The sequence below is a fragment of the Salvelinus alpinus genome, chromosome 3 (assembly GCF_045679555.1).
Source record: "Salvelinus alpinus chromosome 3, SLU_Salpinus.1, whole genome shotgun sequence".
Lineage (NCBI taxonomy): Eukaryota > Metazoa > Chordata > Actinopteri > Salmoniformes > Salmonidae > Salvelinus > Salvelinus alpinus.
Window position 1 is genome coordinate 88,077,691 of NC_092088.1, and position 23,381 is coordinate 88,101,071.

The following is a 23,381-nucleotide window of genomic DNA, read 5'->3' on the forward strand; positions in this document are numbered from 1 at the left end:
ACAAACACATTACTGCCAGTGTGTGTGACAGTGTGAGAGTAACCTGGGGTGACTGGGACTACACAAACACATTACTGCCAGTGTGTGTGACAGTGTGAGAGTAACCTGGGGTGACTGGGACTACACAAACACATTACTGCCAGTGTGTGTGACAGTGTGAGAGTAACCTGGGGTGACTGGGACTACACAAACACATTACTGCCAGTGTGTGTGACAGTGTGAGTGTAACCTGGGGTGACTGGGACTACACAAAAACATTACTGCCAGTGTGTGTGACAGTGTGAGAGTAACCTGGGGTGACTGGGACTACACAAACACATTACTGCCAGTGTGTGTGACAGTGTGAGAGTAACCTGGGGTGACTGGGACTACACAAACACATTAGGGAAAGGAGTTGGACAGTCTGACACGCACACAAACACACAGCCTCAGATTAAGCCTTACCAAACACTTCACCCCTCCATCCTACACCCCAAAACATGTCACACGCTTATCAGGTAAGAATAGACCGGGGCAGAATCAGGATGTCTGATTTGTTCTCTAAACACTCTTGATCTCCATTGAAAACACTCAGGTCTGTCTCTCTGACTGCTATGTTTTCACTCCTCTCTCCGTTGTGTAGCTTCAGACTGGTGTTTCCTGCTTGGCTATATGAGTGGCTGACTATCAGAGCTCCCTCAGACCAACACCTACATATCAGTTGACCTGGACCCTCCCACCTTTGTAAGGAAATCAATCTACTCTCATGAATTGTGCATGGGGCTGCCTTTAAAAGAATGCTGTCACACCTGGAAGGAGAACAGGAGGGAAGTGAGCTGGTAAATCTGATGACACTATCAGAGCTCCCCTGCCAAGCAGATGGTGTGGCCCTGCAGGGGAAGTTAGAGGGCCTCTCTGGGCTCATCTGAGGACAAACTGTGTCTTAAAATGGCACCCTATTCCCTATGTACACAGCAAAATCAACACAGGGTTAAATGTACACTGTTACAGGGTATATTAAGGTCCACACTGTGTTAAGCTTTTACTGCAGTGGGCTAAATCAGGGTCACACAGAGTGATTCTTAGTAGTCTTACACAAATCTACTTTGAAACAAAATGAAACACCTCACACACATGGTTATGGGCTTACAAAAAAGATGACACCATTGTCATATATATAGAGTTAAAATGTATCACATTTTTGAGTTTGCATCCCGGTATTACACTTTATATACATCACAGAAGACTGAAATATAAATATAACAACCTTTGACATAGAAACTATTGTTTATTTAACTAGGCAAGTCAGTTAAGAAAAAATTCTTATTTACATTGACAGCCTAGGAACAGTGGGTTAACTACCTTGTTCAGGGGCAGAAAGACAGATTTTTACCTTGTCAACTTAGGGATTAGATATAGCAACCTTTCGGTTACTGGCCTAACACTAACCACTAGGCAACTTGCCACCCCACTATTGTATAAGAGCATCAGAAATAACTTACTCATATGAAGAAAGATATGTAACAGCTCTCGTTGGTGGTATGAGGAGTGGACCAAGGCACAGCGTGGTAAGTGTTCATGATTCTTTTATTTCAAAAACACTCAAACAAAATAACAAACATGAAAACGAAAGCGCACAGTTCTGTCAGGTAGAAACACTAAACAGAAAACAAGATCCCACAACCTAATGGTGGGAAAAAGGGCTGCCTAAGTATGATCCCCAATCAGAGACAACGATAGACAGCTGCCTCTGATTGGGAACCACACTCGGCCAAAAACAAAGAAACAGAAAACATAGACTGCCCACCCAAATCACACCCTGACTTGACCAAATAGAGAAATAAAAAGGCTCTCTAAGGTCAGGGCGTGACAAGATACTGTACCCTGGGTACTATACTGTAAGAGCCTTAGTCTGACTTTGTTCTGTAAACAGAGGGACAATCATATCCATTGGGTATTTTTTCTCAGTATGCTGTAACCATCAGGGATGGTCTGCCCGCTAGCAACAGCCCAGCTATATTGTGAAATTACCTTGATTAGATAAGTGGGTGATGGTATTTGGTGACCACAGTCCTCTGGTATGGTTATGTTTTAACTGCTGGTCTACTGCAGAGGGTTTTGTGAGAACTTATTATTAAGAGACATACAAAGAATGTTGTAAATCTTGTCTCTTTGGTTTCCATTGTCTATCAGGTCGGTTACAAACACAATATCCATATTTCCCATGTCTCTTCATGATGCTAAACACAAGAGAGACATCTGTGTTATGTGAGACACTATGGCACGTGTGTGTCTGTGTGACTTCATGGCAGTTCATGTGTGGTTGCATCTTAGTGTTTTTGCCTCCATGTGATGTTGGTGTCTTTTGGAGGGCCTGGAGGAAAAAGCCTTGGAGGCTAAAAGTTTGTGGTTCTATTATATTACACAGCGGGACATAACGGGATGCTCGGCTCTACATCAGATCAGGGGAAGTAGAGCAGAGCAGACAGACAGCAGACAGACAGCAGAGAGACATCAGTGTATGTTTTTGTGACAGTTTCAACACATACATTAAACAATAGAAAAAGTATTATTGATTTATTTTAAATACATTTCACATACATGGCACTTTCCATACAAATCAAATCAAACTTTATTTGTCACATGCGCCGAATATAACAGGTGTAAACCTTAACGTGAAATTTACATACAAGCCCTTAACCAACAATGCAGTTCAAGAAAGAGTTAATAAAATATCAATAGCGAGGCTATATACAGGGGGTACTGGTACTGAGTCAATGTGCGGGGGTACAGGTTAGTCGAGGTAATTTGTACATGTAGGTAGGGGTAAAGTGACTATGCATAGATAATAAACAGTGAGTAGCAGCAGTGTAAAAACAAAGGGGGGGGTCAATGTAAATAGTCCAGGTGGCCATTTGATTAATTGTTCAGCAGTCTTATGGCTTGAGGGTTGAAGCTGTTAAGGAGCCTTTTGGACAAATAGACTTGACGCTCTGGTACCACTTGCCGTGCGGTAGCAGAGGGGACAGTCTATGACTTGGGTGACTGGAGACGTTGCCAATTCTTTGGGGCTGTCCTCTGACACTGCCTAGTAATATCATGCAGTCTTACATGACAGAAATATATTCCAATAAACACACCACACACTGTATGGTGTTTGTTTATACTGTATGGTCCAGAGTCAGCGCTCCAGCTTCATATACGTCACCATTTTTCCAGTCTTACCAGAGAGACTTGGTAGTATTATGACTTGAGATGTTAGACTAAAGTGGTACATTTAATTTTATTCTATAACCACCTTAAAGATGTCCTTACTTCCATGTATTGTGTGTTTGGTGCAGGCCTTAGGAGACCTCTCACTAACCCCACAGTTAAATCTTTCAGTGCCCCTTTAATATGACAGAAATGGTTTGTGTAATTAGGTGGTGGCCCGGGGAAGATAGGATAATCAACTCCAGGTCTTGGCACCTGCCTGGTCTCTTTGGTGTGCAAATCATTATCCTCCTACTTCCTTCCTTCCTCCTCAGGAAGAGGACATCACTCACACCCAAACTTTTCCCCATTCATTTGTAGTCAGTCAGCCAGACACTGAGATAGATCTGCCAGTTAGAGATGGTTTAAGGGAGGTTTAAGGGAGAAGAAGACAGAGAGAGGCACATCAACAGACACCTTTTCTTTTGATAAATTAATACATCTGGATAGGGCTGTTACGGTGAACATATTACTGCCACACCAGCGGTCATGATCCCAGTCAAATTCCACATGACTCTTTAGTCATGGTATCTATGCTTCTCCAAGCTCTGATGCTGATGATGGTCATTAGTAGCCTACCAAATATTCTAACTGCCTGGTGATCAGCTCTCTATTGTCCCTCTAATCACTCTGACATCAATGCAAATGTAATCAAAAATGAATTTAAACACTTCATGAGAGGCCATGAGCTCATGTTGCACAACATTTCTGTAGGCTATGCAATTGTGTGAGAAAACAACAGAGTTTTGATGGCCTCTATTAAAAAGAGGAGGATCCCATCAGGTTTCTATAGGCTAGGCCTACTATATTTATTTCTCAACTGTCTTAATATTACGTTTTCTTCAATCGCTAGGACCCATTTCTCAATACTTAGGTCACTTTTTCAAAACTCTTCACACAGTTCTCCTAAGCAACTTTCAGCTTGGCCCAGCAGTTAATTTCACATTCAAAATGCACTAAAACTACCAAAACACTTCATACATGTCTCAAATCAACTCATTCTTCCATAACACTAGCAAAGGTTGTCATACAACAAGCACACTTTGTCACTCAAAAAACAATGACTTAAAAAACCATTACACAATGTTTTCTTTCGTAAAATGTATTTACAAAAACAAGAATGACACCTCTCTACTGTTTAGAATTTACTGCAGTATATGTTACAGGAATGAATCAGACATGATGCAATATGCTTTATATTGTTTTATGACATTTTTTGGCATTGAGTGATTCCAAAATACAAGAATTTGTATATACACCATCTACCGATACAGATACAGTAGCAATGCTAGTCAACCCTGTCTACTGCATTTGGCCACAGGTTCTCATCCACATCATATCTTGTGTCATCTTGTGCAATACACCAGGAAAGAATCTTTTGGCATGCGTGGTTCCTCCCTGGCAATCTTCTTCCTCTGTCAGCCACTTCTCTATCTCTGGCTGGGTCCACTTCTCTCTCTCTGGCTGGGTCCACTTCTCTATCTCTGGCTGGGTCCACTTCTCTCTCTCTGGCTGGGTCCACTTCTCTCTCTCTCTGACTGGGTCCACTTCTCTATCTCTGGCTGGGTCCACTTCTCTATCTCTGGCTGGGTCCACTTCTCTATCTCTGGCTGGGTCCACTTCTCTATCTCTGGCTGGGTCCACTTCTCTCTCTCTGGCTGGGTCCACTTCTCTATCTCTGGCTGGGTCCACTTCTCTATCTCTGGCTGGGTCCACTTCTCTATCTCTGGCTGGGTCCACTTCTCTATCTCTGGCTGGGTCCACTTCTCTATCTCTGGCTGGGTCCACTTCTCTATTTCTGGCTGGGTCCATGTTTACATTACAGTACAGCATTATTCCTAAGATGTCCCCTTCTGTATAGATGGTAATGAAATTGAAAGACTGACACCTGGGTAGGTGTTCAGCTACAATGGGAATCAGCTGTGGTTGGTCTAATTGTTTTGATAGTATTTCATTTTTAGATTTGGAATATATTTCAATACGGTATTACTGTAGAAATGTAGCAAATTGCTGTCTTATTCATTTTGTGTTTTGTTAGATTTTGAACTCAAATTTAAATGTTTTGACAAGAATATGTAAACATGTTTGGTGGTGGTTGTGTCTGAGTGAGAAACGAATTCATGAAATTTGAAAGATGTAGTCATTGAATGCATTTTATGCCAAAGCAATGAAACATTTTCCAAAGTTTAGCCCACATAGACTGTTGTTGTGCTCACTGTGACCTAAGTATTGAGAAATGGGTCCTAGCGAATGTAAAAGAAAAACTGTAAGCACATTGCTTCTCTTTACAACAGGAGTATAACCTGCCTGACTGGCATGAAAAAGAACCATGGGAAAAATATCCTCCATTCGCAATTTAAGTGCATAGATGAAATGGATTTATTTCCCATGCCCCTGTTCCGAGATAGGTGCATGATAATGGTCCATTCTGAATCCAAACTAATATCACATATGTATTATTTAGTATATGTAAAGACAACATTAAATTAAGAATAGTCTGGTGGGTGACAATATTAGCATATCACTTGAGAAAGATGTATTATCACTTGTGAATGATACCCAGCGTGTGTAGTAAGGCAAGAAACAGCGCATGCCTTTTTTGAGCGATTTATTTATATTTTTTCAAATCATAGTTACACACCTTATGTAGTCTAGCCCATGGGCCTATACAGTGCATTCGTAAAGTATTCAGACGCCTTGACTTATTATTTTACGTGGAGTGGAACAGGGGAACTCAAGAGCAGACTCAAACGAGGAGACTGGGATGAAGTAACCAAGGTATTTATTGAACCCCAGGGGGGAGATGGAGTGCGGGTCAGGGGAAGCTCGGGCGGGTTGCTGGAAACCAGGTGCGGAGGCTGAGGCTGGGGCGGGAGGGGTTTCGACAGGGTAAGCAGGTCCGGAGGGGAATCCAAGGGAGTAGTAGAGTGGGGAATCCAGGACAGAGTAGCAGGATGACGAGACGTGGAACAGGAGACAGGGACCAGAGTCAGAGCGGGCAGAGATTACGATCTGGCAGCGTGGAAGTGGCAGGGCTGAGTATTTGTAGAGGTCTTGATTATCGAACAGATTGCAGCTGTTGGAGATCTGCTCTGACTCCAGCACACCTGTCTCCGCCCACACAATCTCACACACACACAGATAGAGAGAGAGAGGGAGAGGGAGAGGGAGAGGGAGAGGGAGAGGGAGAGGGAGAGGGAGAGGGAGAGGGAGAGAGTACTGGGGGAGTGGTGGCAGGTCAAGGAGACACAGGATGAGCAGAAGAGGGCGTTGCAGGAGCAGATGTGACAGTGGCGCCCGACCAGGCTTATCTAGGTGTGAGAAATAGAAATCCCGTAAGAGGGAGGGGTCCAGAATGTGACGGCGGTGCATCCAGCACCGCTCCTCAGGCCCGTATCCTTCCCAGTCCACCAGGTACTGCCAGCCTCGACCCCGACGGTGCACGTCCAGAAGCCGCTTGACGGTATAGGCAAGATGGTCATTGATGAGCCGAGGGGGTGTAGGAGCTGCTGCAGGAGGAGACAGGGGACTGGAGCAGACAGGTTTAAAGAAACAATCTTTGTCCAGTTGGAGGTGAGTAATTGCTGTGTGTGATGTCCATAAGCTCTTTTCGGTCATAAGAGACGGTAGCAGCAACATTATGTACAAAATTAGTTATAAACAATGCGAGAAAAAAAAACAAGATAGCACAGTTGGTTAGGAGCCTGTAAAACGGCAGCCATCCCCTCCGGCACCATTATTATGTAGTGGCTTATTATCAGTGTCTTTTAGGCTATGCGTGGAAGCTATGAGATGCAAAACGTGTTCAAGTTAATTAACGATCAATTATCTTAAAGCAAAATGTCATGACCGCCACAGCCTTAATCCTACCAGCCCTAGTCCTACTTCTACCAGCCCCAGCCCTATCAGCCACAGCCCTAGTCCTACCAGCCACAGCCCTAGTCCTACCAGCCACAACCACATCCGTAGTCCTACCAGCCCTACTCCTACCTACCCCAGCCCTAGTCCTACCAGCCCCAGCCCTACCAGCCCCAGCACTACTCCTACCAGCCACAGCCCTATCAACCACAGCCCCAGCCCTACTACTACCAGCCCCAGCCCTACTCCTACCTACCCCAGCCCTAGTTCTACCAGCCACAGCCCTAGTCCTACCAGCCCTACTCCTACCTACCCCAGCCCTAGTCCTACCAGCCTCAGCCCTACTACTAACTACCCCAGCCCTAGTCCTACCAGCCCTACTCCTACCTACCCCAGCCCTAGTCCTACCAGCCCCAGCCCTACTCCTAACTACCCCAGCCCTAGTCCTACCAGCCCCAGCCCTACTCCTACCTACCCCAGCCCTAGTTCTACCAGCCATACTCCTACCTACCCCAGCCCTAGTCCTACCAGCCACAGCTCTAGTCCTACCATCCCCAGCCCTATTCCTACCATCCCCAGCCCTATTCCTACCTACCCCAGCACTAGTTCTACCAGCCCTACTCCTACCTACCCCAGCCCTATTCCTACCATCCCCAGCCCTAGTCCTACCAGCCTCAGCCCTATTCCTACCATCCCCAGCCCTATTCCTACCATCCCCAGACCTATTCCTACCAGCTCCAGCCCTAGTCCTACCAGCCCCAGCCCTAGTCCTACCAGCCCCAGCCCTAGTCCTACCAGCCCCAGCCCTAGTCCTACCAGCCCCAGCCCTATTACTACCAGCCCCAGCCCTATTCCTACCAGCCACAGCCCTATTCCTACCAGCCCCAGCCCTAGTCCTACCATCCCCAGCCCTACTCCTACCTACCCCAGCCCTACTCCTACCTACCCCAGCCCTAGTCCTACCAGCCCCAGCCCTATTCCTACCATCCCCAGCCCTATTCCTACCAGCCCCAGCCCTATTCCTACCAGCCCAAGCCCTAGTCCTACCAGCCCCAGCCCTACTCCTACCTACCCCAGCCCTAGTCCTACCATCCCCAGCCCTAATCCTACCTACCCCAGCCCTAGTCCTACCAGCCCCAGCCCTACTCCTACCAGCCCCAGCCCTATTCCTACCAGCCCCAGCCCTAGTTCTACCAGCCCTACTCCTACCTACCCCAGCCCTACTCCTACCTACCCCAGCCCTAGTCCTACCATCCCCAGCCCTACTCCTACCAGCCCCAGCCCTATTCCTACCAGCCCCAGCCCTAGTTCTACCAGCCCTACTCCTACCTACCCCATCCCTAGTCCTACCAGCCCCAGCCTTAGTCCTACCTACCCCAGCCCTAGTCCTACCAGCCCCAGCCCTAGTCCTACCAACCCCAGCCCTATTCCTACCAGCCCCAGCCCTATTCCTACCAGACCTACCATCCCCAGACCTAGTTCTACCAGCCCAACTCCTACCTAGCCCCAGCCCTAGTCCTACCAGCCCCAGCCCTAGTCCTACCTTCCCCAGCCCTAGTCCTACCAGCCCTACTCCTACCTACCCCAGCCCTAGTCCTGCCAGCCCCAGACATACTCCTACCTACCCCAGCCCTAGTTCTACCAGCCCTACTCCTACCTACCCCAGCCCTAGTCCTACCAGCCACACCTCTAGTCCTACCAACCCCAGCCCTATTCCTACCAGCCCCAGCCCTAGTTCTACCAGCCCAACTCCTACCTACCCCAGCCCTAGTCCTACCAGCCCCAGCCCTACTCCTACCTACCCCAGCCCTAGTTCTACCAGCCCTACTCCTACCTACCCCAGCCCTAGTCCTACCAGCCCCAGCCCTAGTCCTACCAGCCCCAGCCCTATTCCTACCAGCCCCAGCCCTAGTCCTACCAACCCCAGCCCTATTCCTACCAGACCCAGCCCCAGTCCTACCATCCCCAGCCCTGGTCCTACCAGCCCCAGCCCTAGTCCTACCAGCCCTAGTCCTACCAGCCCCAGCCCTAGTTCTACCAGCCCTACTCCTACCTACCCCAGCCTTAGTCCTACCAACCCCAGCCCTATTCCTACCAGCCCCAGCCCTAGTCCTACCAGCCCCAGCCCTAGTCCTACCAGCCCCAGCCCTATTCCTACCAGCCCTACTCCTACCTACCCCAGCCCTAGTCCTACCATCCCCAGCCCTACTCCTACCTACCCCAGCCCTAGTCCTACCATCCCCAGCCCTAGTCCTACCAGCCCCAGCCCTAGTCTTACCAGCCCCACCCCTATTCCTACCAGCCCCAGCCCTAGTCCTACCAGCCCCAGACCTACTCCTACCTGCCCCAGCCCTAGTCCTACCATCCCCAGCCCTACTCCTACCTACCCCAGCCCTATTCCTACCTACCCCAGCCCTAGTCCTACCAGCCCCAGCCCTAGTCCTACCAGCCCCAGCCCTATTCCTACCAGCCCCAGCCCTAGTCCTACCAGCCCCAGCCCTAGTCCTACCATCCCCAGCCCTAGTCCTACCAGCCCCAGCCCTAGTCCTACCATCCCCAGCCCTAGTCTTACCAGCCCCAATCCTAGTCCTACCTACCCCAGCCCTAGTCTTACCAGCCCCAATCCTAGTCCTACCTACCCCAGCCCTAGTCTTACCAGCCCCAATCCTAGTCTTACCAGCCCCAATCCTAGTCCTACCTACCCCAGCCCTAGTCTTACCAGCCCCAATCCTAGTCCTACCATCCCCAGCCCTAGTCCTACCAGCCCCAGCCCTAGTCCTACCATCCCCAGCCCTAGTCCTACCAGCCCCAGCCCTAGTCCTACCTAGCCCCAGCCCTATTCCTACCAGCCCCAGCCCCAGTCCTACCATACCCCAGCCCTAGTCCTACCATCCCCAGCCCTAGTCTTACCAGCCCCAATCCTAGTCCTACCTACCCCAGCCCTAGTCTTACCAGCCCCAATCCTAGTCCTACCAGTCACAACCCCACATCTGGAATGGTGCTTATTCAGCGGTTTCATTCCAGATGCCACTACTGCGTGCACACACACATTTTGTTTTTCTATCCTCGTGGGATTGATTTCCATTCAAAATCCTATTTCCCTAACCTTAACCCTTACCCTAACCCTAAGTCTAACCCTAATTGTAACACTAATCCTAAACTTTGTCCACATGGGGATGTTGGATATTTTCCCTTGTGGACACACACACACACACCACCTTCTTGCATTCTTCTTCGCCCTCCCATAACACTAATCATCCTAAATGATCTCCAGCTCACTGATCAATCCCTGAAGCATAACCTTCCATTCTTAAGTGAGGCATGGTGCATAATACATTCATCAGTTTCCCTCACCCTCCCCCACTCCCTCCCTCACCCTCGCTCCTCACTGAAATGGCATTAAAACACTTAGAGCTGGATTAGTCTGAAGATGGGCGAGGTAAGGGAGCAAAGGTGAAAGGGGAAGAAGATGAATGAGAGGGGAGGTAGGGAGGCAGGGTGGCTTACGCTGGATCTAGTGCAGGGGTGTGTGTAGGCAGGCACATGTGGACCAGGGTCAGAGTCAGGGTCAGGGTGGACTGACTGTGTCCCCCTAGCCTAGTTCTCTGCCTGGCAGTGACCAGGCTGCCAGAGAGGAGTGGGACGTGGAACACGAGGATATGAATGCAGAGCTTTGTCCAGCACACGGTCATCACATTCCACTGGAGCCACTGTGTGTGTGGACGCAGCAGAGCGGAGGAGAGGAGAGGGCTGGAGTGTACTTGCCAGGCTGGGCGTACTTGCCAGGCTGGGCGTACTTGCCAGGCTGGGTGTACTTGCCAGGCTGGGCGTACTTGCCAGGCTGGGCACAGAGCCACAACGGAGCACCAGGTATCCAGCCATGGTCTCTCCGGTCATCTGTCCCCAAAACACATACTGTAGCAACATCACAGGCCTCTCTCTGACATAGTCTGTTTTGGAAACAACTCTTTGTTATGAGGGAATAGTTCTCAAAAGAGAAGTGAATTTGGCGCTGTGGAAAAGTGAATTCAGCACTATGGTAAAGTTTTGTGAATAAGGGCCCATTCGGATCAGCTGTCTTGGAGTCAAAGGCTCTACTGCATTATTGTTGATATTTACAGAGTGCCATGCTGAGAAACATGAACCCTGCTTGCTTCTTTGGGTATGAAGCGCTCACAATTAATGTGATTTAGAATAGGACAGCGCACCCATAGGTCAGTATGTGGCAGTACACCGCAGTGCTGTTGAATGATGTGTGGTGTGGTGGGTTACAGTGTGGAGTAATATAGTTGTTAATGTTTTAATCCCAGCCTGGGTCTGGGCCAGCTATGGAAGAAATTAGTCATTGCTTAGCAGAGCGCTAAAGAGACAGAGGATTGGCTCTGGCTCTCTCTGCCAGGCTTCTGATGTAGCTACATATATCTGAAGAGTGGTATTCAGAACGAAGGAGTGATACAGTGGTCAACTTCAGTATGTTTTATCTCTTGGATGGCTGTGTGAAAACATGCTTTCCCCATATCAAACTATTTAGTCGTTTTACAGACACCTCCACATTTTGCCCACACTCTCTTCTTGTATGATGTTTTGTGGAAATACAATACAATAATATTTAATATCTCCCTTCAATATTAAACACACTTTTGTATGAGTTGACATAATGGCTGTGGTCATTTCTGGACAAACAAGCAGTTTTATGATTCCCTGTGCTTGACTCAGTAGGATCAAACCATGCATGGGGGTGGTCGCGGAACACAGACATTTTACCCCAAATTTATGAAAACTGCTTTGTGACGGCACATCATGAAGGAACGAGGCGGGGCAAGTGAAAGTCTGAGTCCCAAATGGCACCCTATTCCCTTTATAGTGCACATATACAGTACCAGTCAAAAGTTCGGACACACCTAATCATTCAAGGGTTTTTCTTAATTTTTTATATGTTCTACATTGTAGAATAATAGTGAAGACATCAGAACTATGAAAGAACACACATGTAATCATGTAGTAAGCAAAACAGTGTTAAACAAATCAAAATATATTTTATAGTTGAGATTCTTCAAAGTAGCCACCCTTTGCCTTGATGACAGCTTTGCACACTCTTGGCATTCTCTCAACCAGCTTCATCAGATAGTCACCTGGAATGCATTTCAATTAATAGGTGTGCCTTGTTAATTTGTGGAATTTCTTTCTTTCATAATGTGATTGAGCCAATCAGTTGTGTTATGACAAGGTAGGGGTGGTATTCAAAAGATAGCCCTATTTGATAAAAGACCAAGTCCATATTATGACAAGAACAGCTCAAATAAGCAAAGAGAAACAACAGTCCATCATTACTTTAAGACATGAAGATCAGTCAATGCGGAAAATGTCAAGAACTTTGCAGTCACAAAAACCATCAAGCGCTATGATGAAACTGGCTCTTATGAGGAACGCCACAGGAAAGGAAGACCCAGAGTTACCTCTGCTGCAGAGGAAAAGTTCATCAGAGTTAACTGCACCTCAGATTGCAGCCCAAATACATACTTCACAGAGTTAAAGTAACACACATCTCAACATCAACTGTTCAGAGGAAACTGTGTGAATCAGGGCTTCATGGTCGAATTGCTGCAAAGAAACTACTACTAAAGGATACCAATAAGAAGAGGAAACTTGCTTGGGCCCAGAGACACGAGCAATGGACATTAGACCGATGGAAATCTGTCCTTTGGTCTGATGAGTCCAAATTTGAGATTTTTGACTTTTTGAGACACTAAGTAGGTGAAGGGATGATCTCCGCATGTGTGGTTCCCACTGTGAAGCATGGAGGAGGAGGTGTGATGGTGTGGGGGTGCTTTGCTGGGGAAACTGTCAGTGATTGGTTACATTTAACAAGCATGGCTACCACAATATTCTGCAGCGATATGCCATCCCAACTGGTTTGTGCTTAGTGGGACTATCATTTGTTTTTCAACAGGACAATGTCCCAAAAACACACCTATTGGCTGTGTAAGGGCTATATGACCAAGAATGAAAGTGATGGAGTGCTGCATCAGATGATCTGGCCTCCACAATCATCCAACCTCAACCCAATTAAGAGGGACAAAGGGTGGCTACTTTAAAGAATCTAAAATACAAAATATATTTTGATTTGTTCAGTACTTTTTTGGTTACTACATGATTTCATATGTGTTATTTCATAGTGTTGATGTTTTCACTATTACTGTACAATGTAGAAAATAGTACAAATGAAGACAAACATTTGAATGAGTAGGTGTGTTCATACTGTTGACTGGTTCTGTAGATTTACAGTATTTGACATATAGTGTGTGCCCAATGGGCCCTGGTCAAAAGTAGTACACCAAAGAGGGAATAGGGTGCATTTGGCATAAGGACAATGAGTCAGGGTTCTAGAATACCCTGATCTGATGTTTGTATTGTGACTCATAATCATGGAAGTCATTGTCAGTCAGAAGAATATCTTCCGACTTCGTCATGAGGAAACACTATTATTTTTTTCTCTGTCTCTGTCTAGCTCTCTCTCTCTCTCTGCCCCTCTCTCTCTCTCTGTCTCTCTCTGTCTCTTTCTCTCTCTCTCTTTCTCTGTCTCTCTGTCTCTCTCTCTCTCTCTGCCCCTCTCTCCCTCTCTGTCTCTCTCTCTCTCTGTCTCTCTCTCTCTCTCTTTCTCTCTCTGTCTCTCTGTCTGTCTCTGTCTCTGTCTCTGTCTCTCTCTCTCTCGCTCTGCTCCCCCATGTGTCAATTGCTTGTTAATTAAGTGTTCAATTTGCTAATTTCCCTCTATCCACTTTAAAGCCAGAGAGAGTCAGCCCATGTCCATCCATACATTGAGGTGTCTATCAGAAGTTGGGCTGAACTGGGGCTGGGGCTGTATGGCTGCTGCTGTCGTGGCTGGACTGGTGCTGTATGGCTGCTGCTACTGGGGCTGGACTGGGGCTGTCAGGGGTGGACTGGGGCTGTCGGGGCTGGACTAGGGCTGTATGGCTGCTGCTGTCGGGGCGGGACTGGGGCTGTATGGCTGCTGCTACTGGGGCTGGACCGGGGCTGTATGGCTGCTGCTGTCGGGGTGGGACTGGGGCTGTATGGCTGCTGCTACTGGGGCTGGACCGGGGCTGTATGGCTGCTGCTACTGGGGCTGGACTGGGGCTGTATGGCTGCTGCTACTGGGGCTGGACCGGGGCTGTATGGCTGCTGCTACTGGGGCTGGACTGGGGCTGTATGGCTGTTGCTACTGGGGCTGGACTGGGGCTGTATGGCTGCTGCTACTGGGGCTGGACTGGGGCTGTATGGCTGTTGCTACTGGGGCTGGACTGGGGCTGTATGGCTGCTGCTACTGCTACTGGGGCTGGACCGGGGCTGTATGGCTGCTGCTACTGCTACTGGGGCTGGACTAGGGCTGTATGGCTGCTGCTACTGCTACTGGGGCTGGACTAGGGCTGTATGGCTGTTGCTGTCGGGGCGGGACTGGGGCTGTATGGCTGCTGCTACTGCTACTGGGGCTGGACTAGGGCTGTATGGCTGCTGCTGTCGGGGCGGGACTGGGGCTGTATGGCTGCTGCTACTGGGGCTGGACTGGGGCTGTATGGCTGTTGCTACTGGGGCTGGACCGGGGCTGTATGGCTGCTGTTACTGGGGCTGGACTGGGGCTGTATGGCTGCTGCTACTGGGGCTGGACTGGGGCTGTATGGCTGCTGCTACTGGGGCTGGACTGGGGCTGTATGGCTGCTGCTACTGGGGCTGGACTGGGGCTGTATGGCTGCTGCTACTGGGGCTGGACTGGGGCTGTATGGCTGCTGCTACTGCTACTGGGGCTGAGATTTGAGATCTCACATGTGGTGTAGTTTGAGGTTGTGTAGGAATAATATGTTTACCCTCATACTGAGTTGATAGACATAGCTTTTAGTACAATAGCTGCTGCTTTGTTTTGTGACCTTTCCAACGTTATGCAGAGAAGGACGGGCTTAAATTAACATTTTCAATTGTACTTTTCCTGTATCAGGATAGGCCCTATGGTGTGTAATAGTCTGTAAAAAAAAGCTATTCTGTGTGAAGCGTAACGAATTTTGGGACTTTGTCTCTCTGCATTCCTCTCACACAGATCACTCTGTATCCAAGCAGAAGGCCAACCCAATATCCAGTTTAAACATTCAGACGGAAAAAGAGGAATGCAGAAACATTCCTTTTTTGTTCGCCAACATTTTCCGACCCCTGCCTCCTCTCTCTCTGTCCCAAATGCCGATGTCTGGTTGGGGAGAGCTCCTTACAAGCTTTCAAATTGTTCTCCCCAACTCAGCCAAATTGTACTGAAGTAGAATAGGGCTATTCTTCTCTTTCATGAAGGAAGGCAAGAGCGGAAGTGAAAAGCAGCCATCTGCATAGCCTCACAACCCAACAGAAATACACAGAGTAGGATGGTCAGCCATTTTGCAAAAGTCAAGTTTTAATGACCTTCCCTCCTTTTTGTGGACGTAGGTTGAGCTGATCGGAAACTCCTTCAGGGCGTTGGTATGCCGAGAGGTGCAAGGATGTAAGGGCGATGGTATGTGGCAAAGAGGGGCACTCAGCCCCTTATTTAGGTATTGAACAGATACATGTACCCAAGTAAAGAGCAGTAATACCAACTTATTTTAGAGGAATTCCCAACAGCCAACACAGCACTTTACTTTTCACCCACCCTAAAGCCTTCCTCCCCACGATACTATTCCTGATCATAGTGATGGTGTGTGTGTGTACATCTCAGGTACCTGGGCCATGTCAGTAGTAGTGACATGCCTTTGTGTTTTAGTGGACCCTGGTGGCTTCGGAGCAGGCCCTCAAGGTGTGTGTGGACATGCCTTTGTGTGTAAGCTAGACCCAGGCAGGCTGTTTGCCCCTGGTGGCTTCGGAGCGGGCCCTCATAGTATGTGTGTTAGTTAGCCCCAGGCAGGTTGTTGGCCCCTGGTGGCCTTGTGGTAGCTAGGGCCTCATGGTGTGTGGACAGTCTAAAGGATGCAACAGCTGGGAATGCACCATGACACTGACTGACCTCACTAGGAGGAGGCAAGGTCACCACTTCATTAGGAGACAGTGATGCAGGGTGACCAACGGACACTGTGAACCCCAATGTTATGTTACTCAAAACTTTTCAGGAAACCCAATGCACTTAGGTTATCTGAGTACAGTTACTTAAAATGATTTCCAGGGATCTTCCGACATGGGAAATTTCGCAGAATTTTGCAATCCTACCTGCAAGTCAGATTATGCTGTTTTGTAAAGTGATGTGTAATTCCTATTGGAATCCAGCCAGGGTTAGGATAACCAACAGTTCATTTTAGGAACAAGCATTTCAGTAACGGGTGCAAAACAATTCTGCAGCGTTGAAGGTCCCCAAGAACACAGTGGCCTCCGTCAATCTTAAATGGAAGAAGTTTGTAAGCACCAAGACTCTTCCTAGAGCTGGCTGCCCGGCCGAACTGAGCAATCTGCGCAAAGGGCTTTGGTCAGGGAGGTGACCAAGAACCCGATGGTCAGTCTGATAGAGCTCTAGAGTTCCTCTGTGGAGATGGGAGAACCTTCCAGAAGGACAACCATCTCTGCAGCACTCCACCAATCAGGCCTTTGGTAAAGTGGCCAGACGGAAGCCACTCCTTGGTAAAAGGCACATGACATCCCACTTGGATTTAGCCAAAACGCACCTAAGACTCGCAGACCATGAGAAACAAGATTCTCTGGTCTGATGAAACCAAGATTGATCTCTTTGGCCTGAATGCCAAGCGTCACTTCTATAGGAAACCTGGCACCATTCCTACGGTGAAGCATGGTGTTGGCATCATCATGCTGTGGGGATTTTTTGGGAGACTAGTCAGGATCGAGGGAAAGATGAACGGAGCAAAGACCAGAGAGATTCTTGATGAAAACCTCCTCCCGAGCGTTTAGCACCTCAGACTGGGGCAAAGGTTCACCTTCCAACAGGACAACGACCCTAAGCACACAGCCAAGACAATGCAGGAGTGGTATCGGGACAAGTCTCTGAATGTCCTTGAGTGGCCCAGCCAGAGCCCGGACGTGAACCCGATCGAACATCTCTGGAGAGACCTGCAAATAGCTGTGTAGCGACGCTCCCCATCCAACCTGACAGAGCTTGAAAGGATTTACAGAGAAGAATGGGAGAAACTCCCCAAATACAGATGTGCCAAGCTTGTTGCGTCATACCCAAGAAGACTCGAGACTGTAATAGCTGCCAAAGGTGCTTCAACAAAGTACTGAGAAAGAGTCTGAATTCTTAGGTAAATGTGATATTTCAGTGTTATATTTTTAATAAAATTGCAAAAATTCTAAAATCCTCTTTTTGCTTTGTCATTATGGTGTATTGTATCTGGATTGATCAGGGAAAAAAACTATAAGATACATTTTAGAATAAGGCTGTAACCTAATAAAATGTGGAAATGTGGAAAAACTCTAGGGGTCGGAAATATTTTCCGAAGGCACTGTATATATGTTGAAGAGGGTGGGGCTTATGCTTTGTATTCATTTGTTTGTTTGTCAATTAGGGAGTGCAGGGTGAATACTTGATTTGTCGTACGGTAATTTGGTAACAAGCCAATTTTACATTTTGTCAGTACATTGTTTTCACTGAGGAAATGTACGAATCTGCTGTTAATGATAATGCAGAGGATATTCCTAAAGTTGCTGTTGACACAATAGTTATTGGGGTCAACTTTGTCTCCACTTTTGTGGATTGGGGTGATCAGTCCTTGGTTCCACATTTTTGGGAAAATGCCAGAGCTAAGGATAGTGAAAAAGAGTTTAAGTATATCCAATTGGAATTAGTGGTCTGTATATTTTATCATTTAATTTAGGATACCATCAACACCACCCTTTTTGGGATGGAGGGTTTGTATTTTTTCCTGTAGTTCATTCAATGTAATTGGAGAATCCAGTGGGCTCTTGTAGTCTTTAATAGTTGATTTTAAGATTTGTATTTGATCATGTACAGTACGTGTTTTTGCTTTTTTCTTTGTTGTAGGCCCAAAAATACAGGAGACGTGGTTTATCCATACAGCGCCATTTTGGATAGATAACTTTCGTGTTGTTGTTTGTTTAGTTTATTCCAATTATCCCAGAAGTGGTTAGATTCTATGGATTCTTCAATTATTTTGAGCTGATTTCTGACGTGCTTTTCCTTTTCTACTGCAAAGTTTACACCTTCACTATTATAGTGAAATGTTTTGTCCAGGAAGTTGTCTAAAAGGGATTGAATTTGTTGTTGCCTAATAGTTCTTTGGTAGGTTTCTACACTACTTTTCATCTCTCTCTCTCTCTCTCTCTCTCTCTCTCTCTCTCTCTCTCTCTCTCTCTCTCTCTCTCTCTCTCTCTCTCTCTCTCTCTCTCTCTCTCTCTCTCTCTCTCTCTCTCTCTCTCTCTCGCCCTGTCTCTGCCCCTCCCCCGTGATCTCTCTCTGCCCCTCCCCCTTGCTCTTTCTCTGTTGTTTCACAAAAGTTACAAAATAATAAAAACAACTCAAATATCATATTATGTCTATATACAGTGTTGTAACAATGTGCAAATAGTCTCTCTCTCCGAGTAGAGGAATCACATGGGAACCTGAGGTGGCCCTTCCCGCCTCTCTCCCAGTGCATGTAGCACCCAGGGCAGCACATGTGCCCACAGTACAGCGTGCCACAGTTGCCAAGGAGAGCAGGGTGCAGTATCACCTCGGACTGGGTTTCACTTTCCTGACTCAGGACGTTAGAACCACACAAACAACCGTTTACCTCTCATCTCCCACCCTACACAGGGCAGCTGTAGCATCCTATAGCCTAGGCCTATCAAAGTGAAGGCTTCCACTCCATTGTTGGGGTCAGCTGGTGCTATGCTGGGTGCTTTCTGTATGGTTAAGTCTGTGCATATTCGTAAACAACTGCTGGTGCACGAAATCTGAGGAAGTCTCTAGATTCTGCTTACCTGATGTAGAGTATATTGTGAAAAATTGCAGGCCACACTACTTGCCTAGAGTTTTCAGCTATACTTTTTGTGGCTGTTTATTTACTGCCACAGACAGATGCTGGCACTAAGACCGCACTCAGTCAGCTGTATAAGGAAATAAGTAAACAGGAAATCACTGCTCTAGAGGAGATCTGCATGGAGGAATGGGCCAAAATACCAGCAACAGTGTGTGAAAACCTTGTGAAGACTTACAGAAAACGTTTGACCTCTGTCATTGCCAACAAAGGGTATATAACTAAGTATTGAGATAAACTTTGTTATTGACCAAATACTTATTTTCCACCATAATTTGCAAATAAATTCATAAAAAATCCTACAATGTGATTTTCAGGATTTTCTTTTCTCATTTTGTCTGTCATAGTTGACGTGTACCTATGATGAAAATTACAGGCCTCTCTCATCTTTTTAAGTGGGAGAACTTGCGCAATTGGTGGCTGACTAAATACTTTTTTGCCCCACTGTATTCAATAGCATTTTCAACAAGTTTATATATTTAAATTATGGCGAATAAATCAGGAAAAGCTAAAACAAAGTCTAGGTATACAGATTTAACCCGAATTATAGAGGAAATTGATAGAGACAGTCCCCCATCTCACAGCTAGCATTCAGGGAGCTGCATCCAGGAGCTTGCTAGCTACAGCAAGTCCACTGCAGCACCTTCTGCTCCTTCAACCAGTGGTGTTCACCTGCCCAGATTCATCTCTGCAGGCATGAATGTGCCTCAGGGCAGAAAGGGCACAGTGGGGAGGCGACGTTGTGCCCTTTGTCACAGGAAATGCCCCATCACCTGCACCACCTGTTCAGTAAGCCTCTGCTTTACAGCAGAAAGAGACTGCTATGGGCCATGGCAGCAGGTCTGAGGGCTGAGGGCCTTCACAATATTTATCTATTTATTTATTTATAAAATATACAATATTGTAAATAGAAAATGTTACCCTTGTTATTTGGTTGTTTATTATTATTATTATTATTTTTTTTTTTTCATAAATACACTGCTCAAAAAAATAAAGGGAACACTAAAATCCTAGATCTGAATGAATGAAATATTCTTATGAAATACTTTTTTCTTTACATAGTTGAATGTGCTGACAACAAAATCACACAAAAATGATCAATGGAAATCAAATTTATCAACCCATGAGGTCTGGATTTGGAGTCACACTCAAAATTAAAGTGGAAAACCACACTACAGGCTAATCCAACTTTGATGTAATGTCCTTAAAACAAGTCAAAATGAGGCTCAGTAGTGTGTGTGGCCTCCACGTGCCAGTATGACCTCCCTACAACGCCTGGGCATGCTCCTGATGAGGTGGCGGATGGTCTCCTGAGGGATCTCCTCCCAGACCTGGACTAAAGCATCTGCCAACTCCTGGACAGTCTGTGGTGCAACGTGGCGTTGGTGGATGGAGCGAGACATGATGTCCCAGATGTGCTCAATTGGATTCAGGTCTGGGGAATGGGCGGGCCAGTCCATAGCATCAATGCCATCCTCTTGCAGGAACTGCTGACACACTCCAGCCACATGAGGTCTAGCATTGTCTTGCATTAGGAGGAACCCAGGGCCAACCGCACCAGCATATGGTCTCACAAGGGGTCTGAGGATCTCATCTCGGTACCTAATGGCAGTCAGGCTACCTCTGGCGAGCACATGGAGGCAACCTCTGGCTGTGCGGCCTCCCAAAGAAATGCAACCCCACACCATGACTGACCCACCGCCAAACCGGCCATGCTGGAGGATGTTGCAGGCAGCAGAACGTTCTCCACGGCGTCTCCAGACTCTGTCACGTCTGTCACATGTGCTCATGTGCTCAGTGTGAACCTGCTTTCATCTGTGAAGAGCACAGGGCGCCAGTGGCGAATTTGCCAATCTTGGTGTTCTCTGGCAAATGCCAAACGTCCTGCACGGTGTTGGGCTGTAAGCACAACCCCCACCTGTGGACGTTGGGCCCTCATACCACCCTCATGGAGTCTGTTTCTGACCATTTGAGCAGACACATGCACATTTGTGGCCTGCTGGAGGTCATTTTGCAGGGCTCTGGCAGTGCTCCACCTGCTCCTCCTTGCACAAAGGCGGAGGTAGCGGTCCTGCTGCTGGATTGTTGCCCTCCTACGGCCTCCTCCACGTCTCCTGATGTACTGGCCTGTCTCCTGGTAGCGCCTCCATGCTCTGGACACCACGCTGACAGACACAGCAAACCTTCTTGCCACAGCTCGCATTGATGTGCCATCCTGGATGAGCTGCACTACCAGAGCCACTTGTGTGGGTTGTAGACTCCGTCTCATGCTACCACTTTTGTGAAAGCACCGCCATCATTCAAAAGTGACCAAAACATCAGCCAGGAAGCATAGGAACTGAGAAGTGGTCTGTGGTCACCACCTGCAGAACCACTCCTTTATTGGGGGTGTCTTGCTAATTGCCTATAATTTCCACCTTTTGTCTATTCCATTTGCACAACAGCATGTGAAATTTATTGTCAATCAGTGTTGCTTCCTAAGTGGACAATTTGATTTCACAGAAGTGTGATTGACTTGGAGTTACATTGTGTTGTTTAAGTGTTCCCTTTATTTTTTTGAGCAGTGTATGTATATTTATTTTTGGGGGGTGTGTTAGAATAGAATTTATGTATTTTGTATATAGTTATTTCCTTCAAAATGTATCACTGTACCAATTCGGCCACTTGGGTGCATTTGGGTACATTTGTGTGGGACACCTGGGTGACTTCATGCTCAATGTCATGTAGCTCGCTCATTTTGAAGTTATCTGTCTAAAACTTTGCTCAGCTATTGTTGCCATCTTACGTCATTCATTCAAATCATCCACAGCATCCTATCTGTATGTTTGGCTGTTCTTGGCCATTTGAAATATGATGCAGCAACAATAAAAAACTGAAAACGTATGTTTATTTCCTTGTATTTCCTTCTACCAGATCTATTGTGTCATATTCTCCTACATTCAATTCACATTTCCACAAAATTCAGAGTGTTTCCTTTCAAATGATACCAAGAATATGCATATCCTTGCTTCTGGGCCTGAGCTACAGGCAGTTAGATTAGGGTATGTCTTTAGGCGGAAATTGAGAAGAAGGGGGGGTACCCCAAAGAAGTTAAGGGGAAACATTTAAATGTCTTGGAATGGCCTAGTCAAAGCCCAGATCTCAATCCAATTGAGAATCTGTGGTATGACTTAAAGATTGCTGTACACCAGCAGAACCCATCCAACCTGAAGGATCTGGAGCAGTTTTCCTTGAAGAACGGGAAAAAATCCCAATCGCTAGATGTGCCAAGCTTACGGAGACATACCCCAAGAGACTTGCAGCTGTAATTGCTGCAAAAGGTGGCTCTACAAAGTATTGACTTTGTGGTGTTGAATAGTTATGCACGCTCAGGTTGTCTGGTATTTTGTCTTATTTCTTGTTATTTTGTCTTATTTCTTGTTATTTTGTCCTATTTCTTGCTTGTTTCATAATACAAAGTGGTTGGAATGTTGTGTAAATCAAGTGAGAAAAGCCCCCCAAAAAATGCATTTTCATTCCAGGCAACAAAATAGGAAAACTGCTAAGGAGGGTGAATACTTACGCAAGCCACTTTACTGTACTAACATGTCACTTTCTATGAACAGCTGTCTGTATTTGGGGAAATGCCACAGTGGACCAATATAAGCCCAAAATAAACTATTTCCATCAGTGTTCTTGCTATCAGAGAGATTCTATGCACCTGTACACCCTAAACCATGCATATTGTGAGGGAAAAGGAGTCTGCTAAATGGAATATATTATTGTATTATTTTAGATGTTGATTGCCATAGGTCTGACAGTAAATCTCTTTAACTAATTATGTGACTTCTGAAGGTAATTGGTTGCACCAGATCTTATTTAAGGGCTTCATAGCAAATACATATACACGTACTACTTTTCCATTTTTAAATGTTTCATTTTTTTTTAAATATGTTATTTTTTTCATTTTTCTTCACCAATTTGGACTATTTTGTGTATGTCCATTACATGAATTCCAAATAAAAATACATTTAAGTTACAGGTTGTAATGCAACAAAATAGGAAAACGGCAAGGGGGATGAATACTTTTGCAAGGCACTGTAACTGTCATACTGGGTTAGAGCTGCTGAACCAAGGCCACATGGAAAAAATCACGCATAATTTTCTCCCATAGCTCTATAATCTGAACAGATGCAAGATGGCTCACATTTGATTGATGATTATTTGCCCAACTTGGTTTATTACAGTAAAAATCTCCCATTTGCTTATTTTGGCCCGTTCAGTGCAAACATCCCTTCACAACATTATGAATGGTTTGTTTGA

At 46.5% G+C, this 23,381-nt stretch overlaps 1 protein-coding gene across 1 annotated transcript in view; it reads left to right on the plus strand.

Moving 5' to 3' along the window:
• The window catches only part of LOC139569869 (mucin-2-like), a 16,394-nt gene extending 6,477 nt beyond the window's left edge, over positions 1–9,917 (plus strand). The window contains exons 4-5 of the mRNA XM_071391192.1: positions 7,068–8,453; positions 8,548–9,917. Of these exons, the coding sequence (XP_071247293.1) occupies positions 7,068–8,453; positions 8,548–9,917 (2,756 nt within the window). The remainder of the gene's footprint in view (positions 1–7,067; positions 8,454–8,547) is intronic.
• The last annotated feature ends 13,464 nt before the right edge of the window (positions 9,918–23,381 follow it).